A 16,443-nucleotide genomic window follows, 5' to 3' on the forward strand; every position below is an offset into this window, starting at 1 on the left:
TTTTAGCTCGTTCACTCTCAGAAAAAAATGTACAAAAGCTGTCACTGGGGTGGTCCCTTCTTAAAAGGTGCACTTTTGTACCTTAAAGGTAGTACCTAAAGTCTACATATTAAATATAATGTTTGATGCATTTAATCTGAATCAGTGCAGTGACCACATTAACACCCCCTTATAAATAAACCAAATCCAGTTTTATGAACGTGAAGGCCTAAATGAACAAACTCATGTCTGGAGCTCTTATCAAACTCAGTTGTTTATTTCAGTGCCAGTGCCTGGATTGACCCCTGACCCCTGACATACAGTGATGTGTACAGCTCAACTGATAGATCATGAGCTAAAGTTATGACATATATCAGGGAACACACACCCACACCCACACCCACACACACACACACACACACACACACACACACACACACACACACACACTGATTACTATTAGTTACTGAATGAAACAATACACATAAATAAATCTAATCATTCCAACATAAAATCATAATTTAAACTGTTTGAAAAGTTATTAAAATATTAGTTCAACAGGGAGAAGAGCATTTTATTAAACACTACAGCTAAATTATGGGATATCAAGTAACAATTGCGAGTTAAGACTTTTCTTCTCAAAACTGCAAGTTCATATCTTTAGTTGATCAAAAGTCACAATGACCTTTTAAAATTATTATTCTGTGGCAGAAATGAGCTTCAATATTCAATGTTTTTATGTCACAGTTTTTCCAACCACATCTATAGGAGCACCGCACATTTGAATGTGTTTGAAAAAGGGAATTATCATGTGGCTTACAGTGAAAAACACCCGATATGCAAAATTACAGTCATGTTGTTTTATTCTACAATTAAAATAGGCATTGAACAGTAAAAAAAAACACGGGGCAAATCAACTCTTGAAATATTTTTATGGTACATAGGTAAACTGATGACATTAGAACATAAGAACACCAGAGCAGGTCTACATTTCAATTCAATTCAATTCAAATTTATTTGTATAGCGCTTTTCACAATACACATTGTTTCAAAGCAGCTTCACAGAAAGTGCATTTCATAAATGTACATTGAAAAATGTTAGAAAAGAGAATGTTAAAGAAAAAATGTTAGGATAAGTTAATCAATCATGTATTATTTTAGGCCATAACAACGCTGGCGTTGAGTCGTCTCTTCACAGGCGTCGAGTCGTCTCATCACAGGTGTCGGGGCATCTGAAGTCTCCATCAGAGGCTGGATACAAACTGGAGCTGACGAACTAGTTACCTCGGGACTAGTGTCCCGAGATAACAACAGAAAAGCAGATGGGAAATAATTAGCATAGCTGCTGTTCAGAATATTAATGCTGTTGGTGCGATTTAACTGTAGTATAAAACTTAATTATAATGTGAATGCTTGGCTAAAGAGATGCGTCTTTAATCTAGTTTTAAACTGGGACAGCGAGTCTGAACCTCGAACAATATCCGGAAGACTATTCCAGAGTTTAGGAGCTAAATGTGAAAAAGCCCTCCCTCCTTTAGTGGACTTAGATATCCTAGGAATGACCAGAAGCCTCGAGTTTAGTGATCTTAAAGAGCGCGATGGATTGTAGGGCGATAAAAGATCAGTTAAATACACTGGAGCTAACCCATTTAGGGCTTTATAGGTCAGTAGCAATAGTTTGTAATTGATACGGAACTTCACAGGTAACCAGTGTAGGGATGATAAAATTGGTGTTATATGATCATATTTTCTTGACCTAGTAAGCACTCTAGCAGCTGCGTTTTGGACTAACTGCAGTTTGTTTATCGATGATGCAGGACAACCAGCTAATAAAGCATTACAGTAATCTAGTCTCGAGGTCATGAATGCATGAACTAACTTTTCTGCATCAGAAATAGATAGCATGTTACGTAGCTTGGCAATGTTTCTAAGGTGGAAAAATGCCGTTCTTGTAACATATGAAATATGACTTTCGAAAGATAAGTTGCGGTCTAATATAACACCCAGGTCTCTTACTGTAGTGGATAAAGCGACAGGACATCCTTCCAAGTTAAAGTTGTATTGTGAGAGGTTTTGTGGGCAATTTTTTGGACCAATAAGTAACACCTCCGTTTTATCTGAATTTAATAGCAGAAAATTACACGTCATCCAGTGTTTAATATCATCAACACACGCTGTCAGTTTAGATAATTTAGCGTTTTCATCTGGTCGTGATGAAATATATAATTGAGTGTCATCAGCATAACAGTGGAAATTAATTCCATGTTTTCTTATAATATTACCAAGTGGCAGCATATATATTGAGAATAGCAGAGGGCCTAGCACGGATCCTTGCGGCACCCCATAGTCTACTGATGTTATCTTTGATTTTTCCCCATTTAGACAGACAAAATGGTAGCGGTCTGATAAATACGATCTAAACCAGTTTAATGCCTGTCCCTGAACACCAGTGTAATTTTGAAGTCGATCTAATAGTATTTTATGATCTATAGTATCGAACGCAGCACTAAGATCAAGTAGAACTAGTATTGAGATACAGCCTTGGTCAGAAGCTAGAAGTAAATCATTTGTGATTTTAACGAGTGCAGTTTCTGTGCTATGATGCGGCCTGAATCCTGATTGAAATTTTTCATAGATAGCATTTTCTTGCAAGAAAGAGCACAATTGAGCGGACACAACTTTTTCTAGTATTTTAGACATGAATGGAAGATTTGAAATGGGTCTGTAATTTGCTAGGTTATTATGATCTAATTGTGGCTTCTTAATGAGAGGCTTTATGACTGCCAACTTGAATATTCTTGGAACATGACCTAAAGATAAAGACGAGTTAATAATATTGAGAAGAGGCTCTTCCACTACAGGTAACAACTCTTTCAGTAGTTTAGTGGGTATTGGATCTAATAAACATGTTGTTGGTTTAGATGCAATGATAAGTTTATTTAGCTCTTCCTGTCCTATGGTTGTAAAGCGGTGTAGTAGTTCTTGAGGGGCGATAATTGCGGTTGAATCATAAGACATCATTAATGATTGTACATTTACAATTTTGTTTCTGATGCTTTCTATTTTGTCAGCGAAGAAGTTCATAAAATCATTACTACTAAACTGTAACGGAATATTTTGTTCAGGCGATGCTTGTTTATTTGTTAGTCTAGCCACAGTGTTAAATAAAAACCTTGGATTATTTTGGTGATTTTCTAATAGTTTGCGGAGATGCTCAGCCCTGGCTGCTTTTAGGGCCTTTTTATAACGTGACATACTTTCTTTCCATGCGATTCTAAAGACCTCTAAATTAGTTTGTTTCCATTTACGCTCTAAGTTACGAGTTTCTCTCTTGATAACATGTGTAGCACTGTTGTACCATGGTGCTTTAGTTTTCTCTCTAACCTTTTTTAATCTAATTGGTGCTACAATTTCTAATGTACTAGAGAAAATGGTGCTCATACTGCTAGTCATTTCCTCTAGTTCATCTGTTTGTTTGGGTTCACTTAGCAGCTGAGCCAGATCAGGTAAGGTATTTGAGAATCTATCTATAGTGGTTGGAAGGATTGTTCTGCCTGGTCGATAACGTGGCGCAACATGACAGATTTCAGCAGTACGCAGTATGCAAGTTACCATGTAATGGTCAGTGACATCATCACTTTGTGGTATAATATCTATATCGGTTGGGTTGGTTCCATGTGATATAATTAAATCTAGTGTGTGATTAAGACGATGAGTGGGACCAGTGACGTTTTGCTTGACCCCAAAGGAATTTAATAGATCTGTAAACGCAGCACCTAACGCGTCATTTGTGTTATCTACGTGTATGTTAAAATCTCCAACAATTAATGCTTTATCGACGTTGACCAATAGATCTGAGAGAAAGTCTGCAAACTCTTTTAGGAAAGCAGCATAGGGCCCTGGAGGTCTATATACAGTAGCTAAGGCTAGAGATAATACAGATTTCTTTCTTACATCTAAGAGCGTAACATTTAGCTCTAGTACTTCAAATGAATTAAACCTGTGACCTGTTTTCTGGGTAACATTAAGAATATCTCTATAGATTGTTGCAACACCGCCGCCACGACCAATCAGACGGGGCTCATGCTTATAACAGTATCCTGGCGGAGTAGACTCATTTAGACCGAAATAATCATTTGGCTTAAGCCAGGTTTCAGTAAGGCAAAGTACATCGAAACTATTAACTATTACATTTCTTTCATAACATTCTTCATACAGGGTGACACGTCAGCAGCCATAACACTCTGTAGCCCAAGACTGGTTTCCCACTGAAGTGAAGCAGGGCTGAGCCTGGTCAGTCTGGATGTGAGACCAACTGGGAAAACTAGGCTTCTGCTGGAGGAGGTGTTAGTGAGGCCAGCAGGGGGCGCTCACCCTGTGGTCTGTGTGGATCCTAACACCCCAGTGTAGTGATGGGGACACTATAGTGTCAAAGAGCACCGTCCTTCGGATGAGACGTTAAACCGAGGTCCTGACTCTCTGTGGTCATTAAAAATCCCAGGATGTCCTTCGTGAAAGAGTAGGGGTGTAACCCCGGCATCCTGGCCAAATTTGCCCATTGGCCCCTGTCCATCATGGCCTCCTAATCATCCCCATATATATATATATGATTGGCTTAATCACCTCGGTCTCCTGTCCACCTATAGCTGGTGTGTGGTGGGCGTCCTGGCACAATATGGCTGCTGTCGCATCATCAGGTGGTGCTGCACATCGGTGGTGGTTGAGGAGATTCCCCAAACCCTGTAATTGTGTTGTCCCTGTAATAAGTGCACTGTAAGTCGCTTTGGATAAAAGCGTCTGCCAAATGCATAAATGTAAATACAAACATTTTTGTGAATCCCAAAATTTACGCCAGAGCAGCTTTACGAACGATTTACAAAACAAATTTGTTCTGCTCGTGCTTCATGAATGAGGCCCATTAACTGCAACACTTGGGCATTTCATAGCTCTGGACTTTTCAGTGGCACTTTCCTTTTCACTCATCAACATATCACATATACACACTGCTTGTGTTTTGTGATTTCAAGTTTCTCATGATCCAGACAGTTCTACAGAGTTTCATTCTGATGATGTTTCAGATGAAGGTGTGAGACACACACACACACACACATACACACACACACACACAGACACACACACACACACACACACACACACACACACACACACACACACACACACACACACACATACCTACTTAACCACAATGTGAGGACGTATGACTGGAAACCCTACCTTTAGGGACACCCCTTTCTGAAGGGTCTAGAGACAAAAGAAAGATATGACTGCACTGCTGGAGAAGCTGTGATCACAAATATCACTTGATTTTATCAATAAAAGCCTTCCTTAAAGACCTGATTTTTTACCTTCACTTTAGGGACATTATTTTATATGTCACTTTTGGGGACATTATACACAAACTCTGATGAAGTCATACTTTGAGGACATTGGTGATACACAAACTCTGATGAAGTCATACTTTGAGGACATTGGTGATACACATACTCTGGTTAAGGTATACTTTCAGGACATTGTTGAGATGTTATATATTATTTATCCTAAGAAGACAGAAGTAGAATATTACAATTCAAAGTTCCAATACTGGACAGTGAAATCAAGCTAGTGCAGAGATACAGGTGTGAGAGAGTAACTGGGTTTCTTCTTTTCTTCAAGATCACTGTAAATGGGTAGCCTACATTTTTTGTCTGATTTGTAGCTTGAGATCAAGTGCCTTTGGCTGCTCAGTTGGGGAATGGCAATTAACATTCAGAAATATTATTGATTTGACTGATTGACTATCAGAAGCAAAAGATGAACAGAATTGAGCTGAATAATGACACTATTGTCTTCAATTTCAACTGTTAAACAGCTCTACAGAAGTCATTTCATAATTGTTGAAATTTGCAAGTTATTTTATGTGTGTGAAGCTCCTTTGAAACCATCTGCATTGTATAATGCGCTATAGAAATAAAACAGACTTCACTTCATGGCAGAGAACCTTTCACTGACCACCGGCTGCATCGACTGTAAACTAATCATTATCACAAAAACATCTTAAGGAGTTTTCCTCACCAGAGTCATCTTTGGCTACACACTGGGGTTTTAAGACATTAGTCATGTTCTTCTGTAAAGTGTAGTAATTGTCAAAAAACTCTATACAAATAAAAATAGTGACACACACACTCCGATTAAATGACCCTTTGGGGACTCGAGTGACACACACACTCTGATTAAATGACCCTTTGGGGACTCGAGTGATACACACACTCCGATTAAATGACCCTTTGGGGACTCTAATGACACACACACTCCGATTAAATGACCTTTTGGGGACTCGAGTGATACACACACTCCGATTAAATGACCCTTTGGGGACTCTAGTGACACACACACTCCGATTAAATGACCTTTTGGGGACTCAAGAGATACACACACACTCCGATTAAATGACCCTTTGGGGACTCTAATGACACACACACTCCTATTAAATGACCCTTTGGGGACTCTAGTGACACACACACACTCCTATTAAATTACCCTTTGGGGACTCGAGTGATACACACACTCCGATTAAATGACCCTTTGGGGACTCGAGTGACACACACACTCTGATTAAATGACCCTTTGGGGACTCTAGTGACACACACACTCCGATTAAATGACCTTTTGGGGACTCAAGAGATACACACACACTCCGATTAAATGACCCTTTGAGGACTCGAGTGACATACACACTCCGATTAAAATGACCCTTTGGGGACTCGAGAGACACACACTCCGATTAAATTACCCTTTGCGGACTCGAGTGACACACACACTCCGATTAAATGACTCTTTATTATTATTAACATTCTTGGACACATTATGTTGAACGTGCACATTGCAGTTTATGACAAAATTTATATATTTTTTTAAAGAACAATGAAATATTAACTTGGAGGTGGAAATGCTTCTCAATGCCCAACTATCCTCTGTACTTCCTCATCTACCCTTCTTCAAAATCTCTCTACTTCCTCCTTTACATTCTCTCCTCCCTCTTTACTCCTCTTCATCCTCTTTAACTCTACTCCTCCATCTTTTTACCCGCTTTACTCCTCCTCTTCATCCTCTTTAACTCTACTCCGCACTCTTTTCACCCGCTTTACACCTCCCTCTTTTCATCCTCTTTACATTCACTCCCTCTATTCATCCTTTATATTAGCTGTGCTGGACATGGGCTGTGGCTGGATGTAACCTATTGGTGAGAGTTGCCGTGTGCAGACGAGAAGAGCTGAAAACTGAGATGTGATGTCAGACACTTTCTGCTTCCCGTAGTGACGCTCATGCTAAGTTTGCATACTTTACCACAGCTGAAGTGGAATAAACGCATTATTTTCCAAATACAGATATTTCAGAGACATTTTCATTCAATACATGCACTGCTTAATACAGTGTCTGTTTGTACAAGAATAAAATTCAACATAAGCCTAAATACCAGTGAAGTGGGGTGTACATTGTTTTATTTTGATGTTATAAAGAACAGATTTGTGATCCTTAGTGGAACTGAAGGTGTGAGAAGAAACATGAAACGCACGTGATCGTTGTCAATCGGTGTACTCTGCCAATCGTGGATTAGCTGTGTCATCAGCAGAGCTCGTGAGTCGCTCTGGAGAATCTGCTCTGGCTGAGTCCTCCTGCTCTCCAATCGCTCTCGCTATACTCTGATGCCTTATGGCACAGTCACGGGGGTCGCTGTGTGAACAATTTCTAAAAAAAAAATTATTGAGAAGATTGATGCTATTAGATCAAATATATCATCTTCGCTGATTTTCCAACCTATTAATTTCGAGCGCCCTGCTGTCTTAAATCAGTTTGAGCCGGTGTCCCTTGTCTCATTGAGGGAGACTCTTGGTAAAATGAAATTATTTACATGTCACACTGACATTGTTCCTCCACGACTCTTAAAGGATGCATTTGATGCTATTAGCTCTTCGGTTCTTGCTATTATTAACAGTAGCCTGGCTACGGGAGTTGTACCCAAATCTTTTAAACATGCAGTGGTGGAACCGGTTATCAAGAAAAGTAATCTGGATCCATCAGTCTTTGCTAATTTTAGACCCATCTCTAGACTTTCGTTCTTGTCTAAATTACTCGAAAAGGTTGTATTTGAACAGTTGAATGCATTTTTATGTTTAAATGGTATCCACGAAGTGTTTCTATTTTAGAATTAACTTCAAAATTTAGATTTTTGTTAATTTTTAATTTTGAGTTTTTTTTTTAAATCACTTCATGGCCTTGCTCCTAAGTATATGTCAGAACTGATTAGGAAATACGCTCTGTCAAGAGCGCTTAGGTCTGCTGACCATTTGCTGTTGGTTGTCCCTCGTGTGAAACTAAAAAGCAGAGGTGAAAGAGCATTCGCTGTAGCTGGACCGAAGCTCTGGAATAGTTTGCCCCTGCATATCAGACAGGCTCAAACCCTTGCTATTTTTAAATCGAATCTCAAAACCTACTACTACAGTTTGGCATTTGATGCTATGTGAGAGTATTGTTTTATGGTTGTTTTTTTATTCCTTTTATTTTAAGTCATGTTGGTTGAGTGCATTATTGATAACGGATATGTGTGTACAGCACTTTGTTAAACACCTGTTTTTTAAAAAGTGCTATATAAATAAACTTTGACTTGACTTGACAATTTGCTCGTTCCAGTCTGTATCCACTTTTATGTCCTCCAAACGCTCATTTTTTGGGGTCGACAGCTTATAAAAACTTATTTCTGGGTTTATTTATCAGAACGACGGAGAAACATCTGAAACTCTGACAGCAATTCTCTGTTTGTGATTTCCTCGCTTCGCTGTCGTCATCGTGTAAAGCCCGTCCCAACGTTTCTGATTGGTGCCGTGATTTCTCGGCATTAGAAATGGGCTTGAATGGGCTCTTTGCCAGACTAACTTGCAGAGCAAATCTAAATTTGCCGGAAATTGTCTGGGTTTTCCCAGGCTACACTGACATATGACTGACATGACAGTCTCGCGCACGCGCACAGAAGGTTTGCGCAATTCGATTCACCTCACTGTGGATGCTGTTCTTTTTCTCCACGATGCTCTGTAAGAGACTGTTCTAACTTTTCGTTTGATTGAACTTCATTTTCGTTTAACTGTTGGAAACTACTGATATTTTTCGTTTGGTTGGACCTTATTTTCTTTTAACTGTTGGAAACTACTGGAAAAAAGAATGGCCATGTTCTGTGGTGCATTTTTGAGGTAACGTTAAGATAACCTACAAGTTTGTTTTGGAATTAATTTAATTTGTTTAGATTGTAGGCTATTGCTCATTTCGTTTGAGAGCGCTGTTGTGAGCAGCCATGGGCCTGCCACCAAAAAAAATTGTTTTAGCATACTCACTGTGGTTTAATAAATAAACATTTATTAAACTAACTGTCTGGATATGCTTTAAGTGTTTTATATCTATGGATTTTATTTTAGCCAAGTTAAGTAGCCTGTTAGCGTTGATTTTAGAGCCTTTTATGAGACTAGCTGCAGTTATGTCGTGATATCACCGTGTCGTGATTAGGTTTTGTCTGCTATATTTAGCCTACTTAGGCCTATTATTTATTAAATCTAGGCTAAATTTGGCTAATGAAACATTGATTAAAATTAAGATACAATTAATACAAAACGAAATTCACATCAAAGAAAGGCTTTGTGTTTTCTGTTTGAGGTTTCTATGAAAGTTTTAAAGCATGCTTTTAGTGCCGCTTTCAGAGCGGTCACGTCAACATTGTTTTTTCCTCAAACGCGAACACGAAAAATTAAATAAAATGAATATTTTATGTTCTGTGGAGAGCAGTAGCTTGGAGAGCTTACATTAGTAAGCTACAGGACATCGTCTTTCAAAAAAAAAGAATGCTGATGTTTTTTAGACTGTTAATGTGGTGCATTTAAATAAATGTGAACGCTGCCATCTGAAACCTGGTGCGACCAAACAAGCGGACTGAGATGCTGAAAAGAATTGTCTAAGTTGGCTTCCAAATGAACTCTGGTGCAGTTCAAATGAAATATGAACGTAACATGGACCAGAGACATGTAAATCAACTAAAAACAGAAAGATGTGACCCTAAAAAGGACAGACTGGTCAAGCATAACTTAGGTTCGACGATAGAAATGCCAATCTGAACACTAAGCGTATCCAGACCAAAAGAAATGAGCGAACAGAACTACAGGCATAAACTAAGTATCTTACTGTTCCAGATATTTTAGCATCCCTAATACATCAATCCAACAGTTCTGTACTCACCACCAATTTTTGCCATGCCACTGAAAATCAAACAGGAACGTGTTCTCAGCTTCAGTGTAGTGTTCAGTTCGGTCCAGACTCTCCTGTGAACTCAGAAGTTCACCTCTGTATTCAAGAACAAAATCACCTCTGAAAAAAGCTCCAGTGGTGAAAACTCCACGCCCTGAAGAGCAGAAATACATTAGCTTCAGTTTCTTTAATGTCAACTATTATTTTGATTATTACTAAAAGTTCTCTACCATATGATGTACATTATATGATGTAGAAGGGAAATTACTGAAGGAAAATAGTCAGCCAGGCTAATCTCAAAGCATGCTTTGCTTTTCATACTTTTAAGTCTTAAAATTCTACAGTTAAAATTACATAAATTTTCTTACACAAACAATATTATCATGGCTATATATTGTTTAAAACAGAGTGCTGCAGTGATGGCGTATTTTTGCAGGCCAACCCGGTAGTTCACCTCCCCTAGTTCCCTCCACAAAAACCTTATAGGATTTTAGAACCCTATATAAAATCCATATCCTTGTGTAATAATGTTTCTACATTGTTGCAATTAAGGCTGGGCGATTTTTATCGATTCTGCGATATAAATCGATATTTTTTTTCCCAAGAAAGTATCGATTTTTAAGCCGCGAGTAACGATACATATAGTCCCATTCAAATCCCCCGTGTTTACCCCCGTTCGCGTTGCAGGACGAGCGATTTGTATGGCGTCTCAAAACTCGCGCACATACAATCTAGGCGCGTGCACAGGATACGCGGGCAAAGAACAGTATCCGCGCACAGAATGGCATCCTCGCACGTGTGATTTGGTCAGCCAGCCGCTATAGTCTCGTGCTGATGCTGATAGCGTGCTGAATCTGATGCTCGTTAGAACAGCTGATGCGCTGTTCTAACGAGCGCTTTTCTGAGCACGAACACGTGAAGCACATAGGCACTATCAGCCTGTCTAACAGCGCAGAGTAACCTGGGCCTGGTTACTGGACTAAGTTATATTTCGAGTCTTATTGCGCTAATACACAAGGTTTACATAAACAAAGTTGGTTATGTCTAAAGTGAAAGCAAAAAATCTGACGCATCACGTGAGACACAGTAGCCAATAGTAAACATTCTGCTGCTTGTCCTTAAAGGGAAAGTTCACGCAAAAATAAAAATTCTGTCATTATTTACTCACTCTAATGTTGTTCCAAACCTGTATTCATTTCTTTATTGTGCTGAACACAAAAGAAGATATTATTTTGAAGAATGTGGGTAACCAGACAGTTGCTGGTCCCCATTGACTTCCATAGGAAAAAAATACTATAGTTCGTCCCTGGGGTACATCAACTGTTTGGTTATACACCCTTACACACATTCTTCAAAATAACTTTTCAACTTTTATTTTCAACAGAAGAAAGAAACTTATCCGAGTTTAAAACAAGAGAGAGAGTAAATGATGACCATTAAAATTTTGGGAGAACTATTCCTTTAATGTTAATAAAACACAAAGAGGAAATCACTCACTGTTCTTGACTGAGAATTTTAATAAGAATCAATGTACAATTTATAATTTAATATTTGTTCATTTAATTACTTTCTTCAATGCTACTGTTAATACACCTAGCTTCTTCTTAATAACAAAGAAAATAATGCCTTTATGATCATTATGACTTTAATAATGATTTTTATCTTCGCCACTTTGGCCTAAATGTCTGCCATTCTTATATTGTGTTACCTATAAGGCTTTATTTTTAAAATAGGGACATTAGTTTGGCTGTAATGCTCAGTCACTTGCAAAATAGTAAAACCAACATGAAAAATAATCATGATAAAATCGTGAATCGTGATTTTCCTGAAAAAAATTGTGATATGATATTTTTGCCATATCGCCCACCCCTACGTCCCCTTTAAATCTTTCAGAAAATGATGCAAGTGTATCGAATTATATCGAATCGTATCGTTGGCTGAATATCGTGATATATATCATATCGTGAGCTGAATATCGTGTATCGTATCGTGAGATTAGTGTATCGCTACAGCCCTAGTTGCAATGTATGTTTGACTGATTGTGTGCCGTGTACATCCCTTAGGCCTTGTGTCCAGCAAAGCATTTTAGCCAGCTGAAAAGCATTTTGGCAGCACAGCGTTTTTTTTCAGTTGAGATGCTTCATTGCTATGATACAGAATATCCACGGCATAGTTTACTTGTAACTGATTTCACAGATAATATGTTCAGAGAACAGCAATATAAATTTTCCATCCATTTTGCTCGGTTAGCTTTGCTGGTTGATGTTGTTGTGCAGAAAGAATGCTGTGACAGTTGGTCAGAGTGGTATTAGTCCCACCGCTCCTCCTCTGTGATTGGACGGTTGGGTAAAAAATGTTTAACATTCTTCAACTCTCGTTGACCAGTAAAAAATGGCGCTCAGCGCTTCAGCGTGAAAAAAACACTCAGCACCTCGTACACTCATGGCGTTTTAAAAACGTGGGTGAAAACATTGAAAACAATTGAAAAAATACGAAAAAACGTGTTGGTCAACACATAGCTGAAATCTACCTAGAACAGTTTGCAAGAGTGTGATTACAACGAGACTGTGAACGTGACTAGATGAGTTTATCTGTTCAGCTGATGGCGTTTAATGTCCCAGACAACCCTTGTCTCCCATTTAGACACTTGTTAGCAACCTAGACAATCAAAAACTTTTTTAAAAAACACACAAGAGAGTATTACTAATGTATTTTATGTTGTAGAACAAAACATGAAAATATCTTGATCTTGTGCTAACCATTAAGGCCGGAGCGGCGCGTCGATGAAGTCGACGATTCATGTGTCGACACACACGTAGGAGACCAAAACATTGCAGAATGGAGGACGAAACAGCAACTTCTTCACAGAATTGACCGTTCGCAAAGACCCGCCCCCCTTAGTTACTGTCGCTATGTCCAACAAGCTACGCCGCTCTCACGCTCACGCATGCGCTCATGCCACATCATGTTCTCACGCAGTGAAAAACACATCGCGGAGCAGAGAGGACACGTACAATGCACTGACAGACAGGGCAGACCAGGTTACTTTTCGGTTACTTTTCATATTAAACATATTGAACAAAGTCTCACCTTTCAAATTTGGTCATTTTTTAAAAGAGATTTTAACAATAAATACCGTTTTGTGGCTCTTTAATGTGTCTGATAGATCACTGTAGAGCATCAGTTAAAGCTGCTCGTGAACTGATCATCTCCTCATTCTAGTTTATTTATAGCATCAAATAAACATGAATGAACATAAGAATGAATGTTGCTTTAACAGCAAAAAGACTAAATGAATTTCATGTTTGTGTAGTGTGTTGTGTAGCTTGAGCTCTGCACACTTCGGTGTTTCTAGCTAACCATCTTAGCTCTCCATGCAGTTTGTTCATGCTAGGTTAGTTAACGTTAGTTAGCTACTGGCACATAGACAGCTGTAGTTAGTTATCATCTAATGTTGGCTTGAATAGTTTACGGCTGCAGAACACAGCTATCTATTAAAAATAGGTAAGAGTAACAAAACAATAGCGTGCTAATTTTAAATAATACATTTTAAAACATCTATTCTAACCACATCACTCTCAGGAATGTCTATACTGTGCAATGCAGTGTATTTTTGGACTTTAGACAACTTTAGAATTTTTTTAACAAGAGTTATGTTGGTACTGTAAAAGAGTAAACAAGCTGGCCTTATTTTATTTTATGTAAAGCAGAAGATTTTTTGCTGTGCAAAACTGAATTTTTTGGTATTTATTTGAAATACATTATGGTTTTTATTAATCGGGCAACAGAAAAATAATCGTTATATTAATCGTCCAATTAGTCGTTAGATTAGTTGACTAATCGATAAAATAATTGCCAGACTAATCGTTTAAATAATAATCATTTACCCCAGCCCTACTAACCATGGACCTTATTTCAGGATTTTAACCAAAATCCATTGATCATGTCTACATGCACACCGATACACTGATAACAAAAATGATCTGATAACCTTATTGAAATAATCCATTGTCCTGGTTTACATGCAAACCAATAACCACGTAAACCACTAGACTTTATAAGTAAATCAGGTTAATGACGTCAAAACCAAACCATATGTGTATCTGACTTTGTGTATTTCATATGTCATGTCAGTTGTGATGTTAAATAAAGCCCAAGAGTATTCCACTCATATTTCTCCTCTCACGCAGTTTCGGACGCAGGATTTTGATTGTACCGTCTCTGCATGAGATAACACTTTTTAAGAGTTTCTTGGGTCGAGAAAATGCTCGCTCTGTCTGGATGTGCTTAAATCCACAATAAGGACACTTTCCTGTCACACATCACACATGCTCACTTCAATAAGCCACAGAACATAGGTTAAAGGGATAGTTCACCCAAAAATTAAAATTCTGTCAGTAATTACTCACCCTCAAGCTCATTCATTTCCTTCTCTCTGGGCCTCGAGTAGTTCACTAGTAAAACTGCGCAGCGCGTCTGTGTTGTACGTCATACGCATCACGACCAGCGTCGGCCAATAGTGAGCCTACGTGGTGACGTGCAACACAGACGCACTGCGCAGTTTTACTAGTGAACTACTCGAGGCCCAGAGAGAAGGAAATGAATAGTGGAATAAAGTCGTTATTTTTATTTATTTTTTGCGCACGAAAAGTATTCTCGTCGCTTGATAAACTTAAGATTGAGCCACTGTAGTCACTTGGACTATATTAACGATCTCTTTAATAACTTTTCTGGCCCAGCAAGATTCATTCCCTCTGAAAGCCTATGGAGGAGTGAGACAGCACTCAGATTTCATCAAAAATATCCTCATTTGTGTTCAGAAGTTGAACGAAGGTCTTACGGGATTGAAACAACATGAGGGTGAGGAATTACTGACAGAATGATACATTTTGGGTGAACTAACCCTTTAATACTTTGTAGTGTCTTGCGTTTTGTAGATTAACGTTATTACTAGGGCTGGCCGGTAAAATGATAACGATAATTATCACGATATAATTTTTCTCGATAAACCGATATCAAGAGTTCGATACATTTTGAAAAATGTTTATGCACCAAAAGCGTAACCAAACTCATTTGACCCGCGCGCCACACTGACCGTTTATCTGCTCGGCTCAAAGTCCAAACGGGAGCGCTCACTAGAGCAGATGCGTTTACTCTGATCGGTCTCGGTTATGATATCCAGTGAGAAGCGCTTGAATTTAGCGAAGAACACACACGTCTTAGTGATTTAAACCAGTTTAAAGGCAGATCAAACCGCGCTGACAAACAGCAGAAACACTGTGGTCAGTCAGAAGGCTTTTCTGTCTACAAATTCCCATCATTTACCATGGATTTACTGTGACGTTAGCCTAGTAATATTAACTGCATCAAGAAATGTGGGATATACATATTGAATTGTTTTATATTATTAATCTAGACAATGTATTAAAGGACTAATGAAATAGTTACAGTATTTAATAATGTATTGGCTACTGTTTTTACAAATACCATAGAAACCATAGTTACATTTTGCCATGATAGTGACGTGCTATTAGCCTGGTTCTACCAGCCTCTCGTACATTTAATTTATACAGAGAGTCTGGCCTCTCTCCATTGACAAGCGTTAACTTCCTGGTAGGCGGAACCTCTGTTGAAGTTTAAAACTATTGGATCTGCCCAGAGTCACTCTGGATCTGCCATAACCAATCGCTAACGTTTGTTCGTGACGTATGTCAACTCAAACTAGCGCAAGATCTCAACGTCATCGTTCTCAGCCACTCCCTCTGTTCGCTGATTGGTCCTACAAAAAAATTATTTCTGGAAACCTAAGAATATACAGCAATCCCAGACGTAGTACTGAAGTAAAATGAAATTGAGCGGAAGGACGTAGGCGGGCGGAGCCAGGCTAACGTGCTATAGGCTATGCCTGGTTTTATCTGTGGTTATCATGATCTAAATCAGTGGTTCTTAACCTCTCCTGCAGGGACCCCCTGACAGGCCATGTTTTTGTTTTAACCCTGCAATGGCACACGTGATTCAATTCCCCAACAGGAATTAGTCAATTAATCAATTAGTCAACTACTCATTAAGCCTTTAATTAATTGAATCAGGTGCGCCATTTCAGAGTTAAAACAGAAACATGGTCAGTCAGGGGGTCCCTGCAGGAGAGGTTGAGAACCACTGATCTAAATGCATGATACT

The 16,443-nt window shown here is 38.7% G+C and overlaps 1 protein-coding gene across 1 annotated transcript in view; it reads right to left on the reverse strand.

Annotated features, from left to right (window-relative positions):
• Nucleotides 1-894: 894 nt before the first annotated feature.
• LOC307137232 (histone-lysine N-methyltransferase set-1-like) overlaps nt 895-16,443 on the reverse strand; it is a 17,217-nt gene continuing 1,668 nt past the window's right edge. Inside the window, exons 3-4 of the mRNA XM_079834751.1 lie at nt 10,255-10,417; nt 895-4,736 (exon numbers count right to left, since the gene is read on the reverse strand). Coding sequence (XP_079690877.1) covers nt 4,673-4,736; nt 10,255-10,417 — 227 coding nt within the window. The 3' untranslated portion in view covers nt 895-4,672. The remainder of the gene's footprint in view (nt 4,737-10,254; nt 10,418-16,443) is intronic.

Source organism: Gobio gobio (assembly GCF_949357685.1).
Source record: "Gobio gobio genome assembly, chromosome: 14".
Taxonomy (NCBI): Eukaryota; Metazoa; Chordata; class Actinopteri; order Cypriniformes; family Gobionidae; genus Gobio; species Gobio gobio.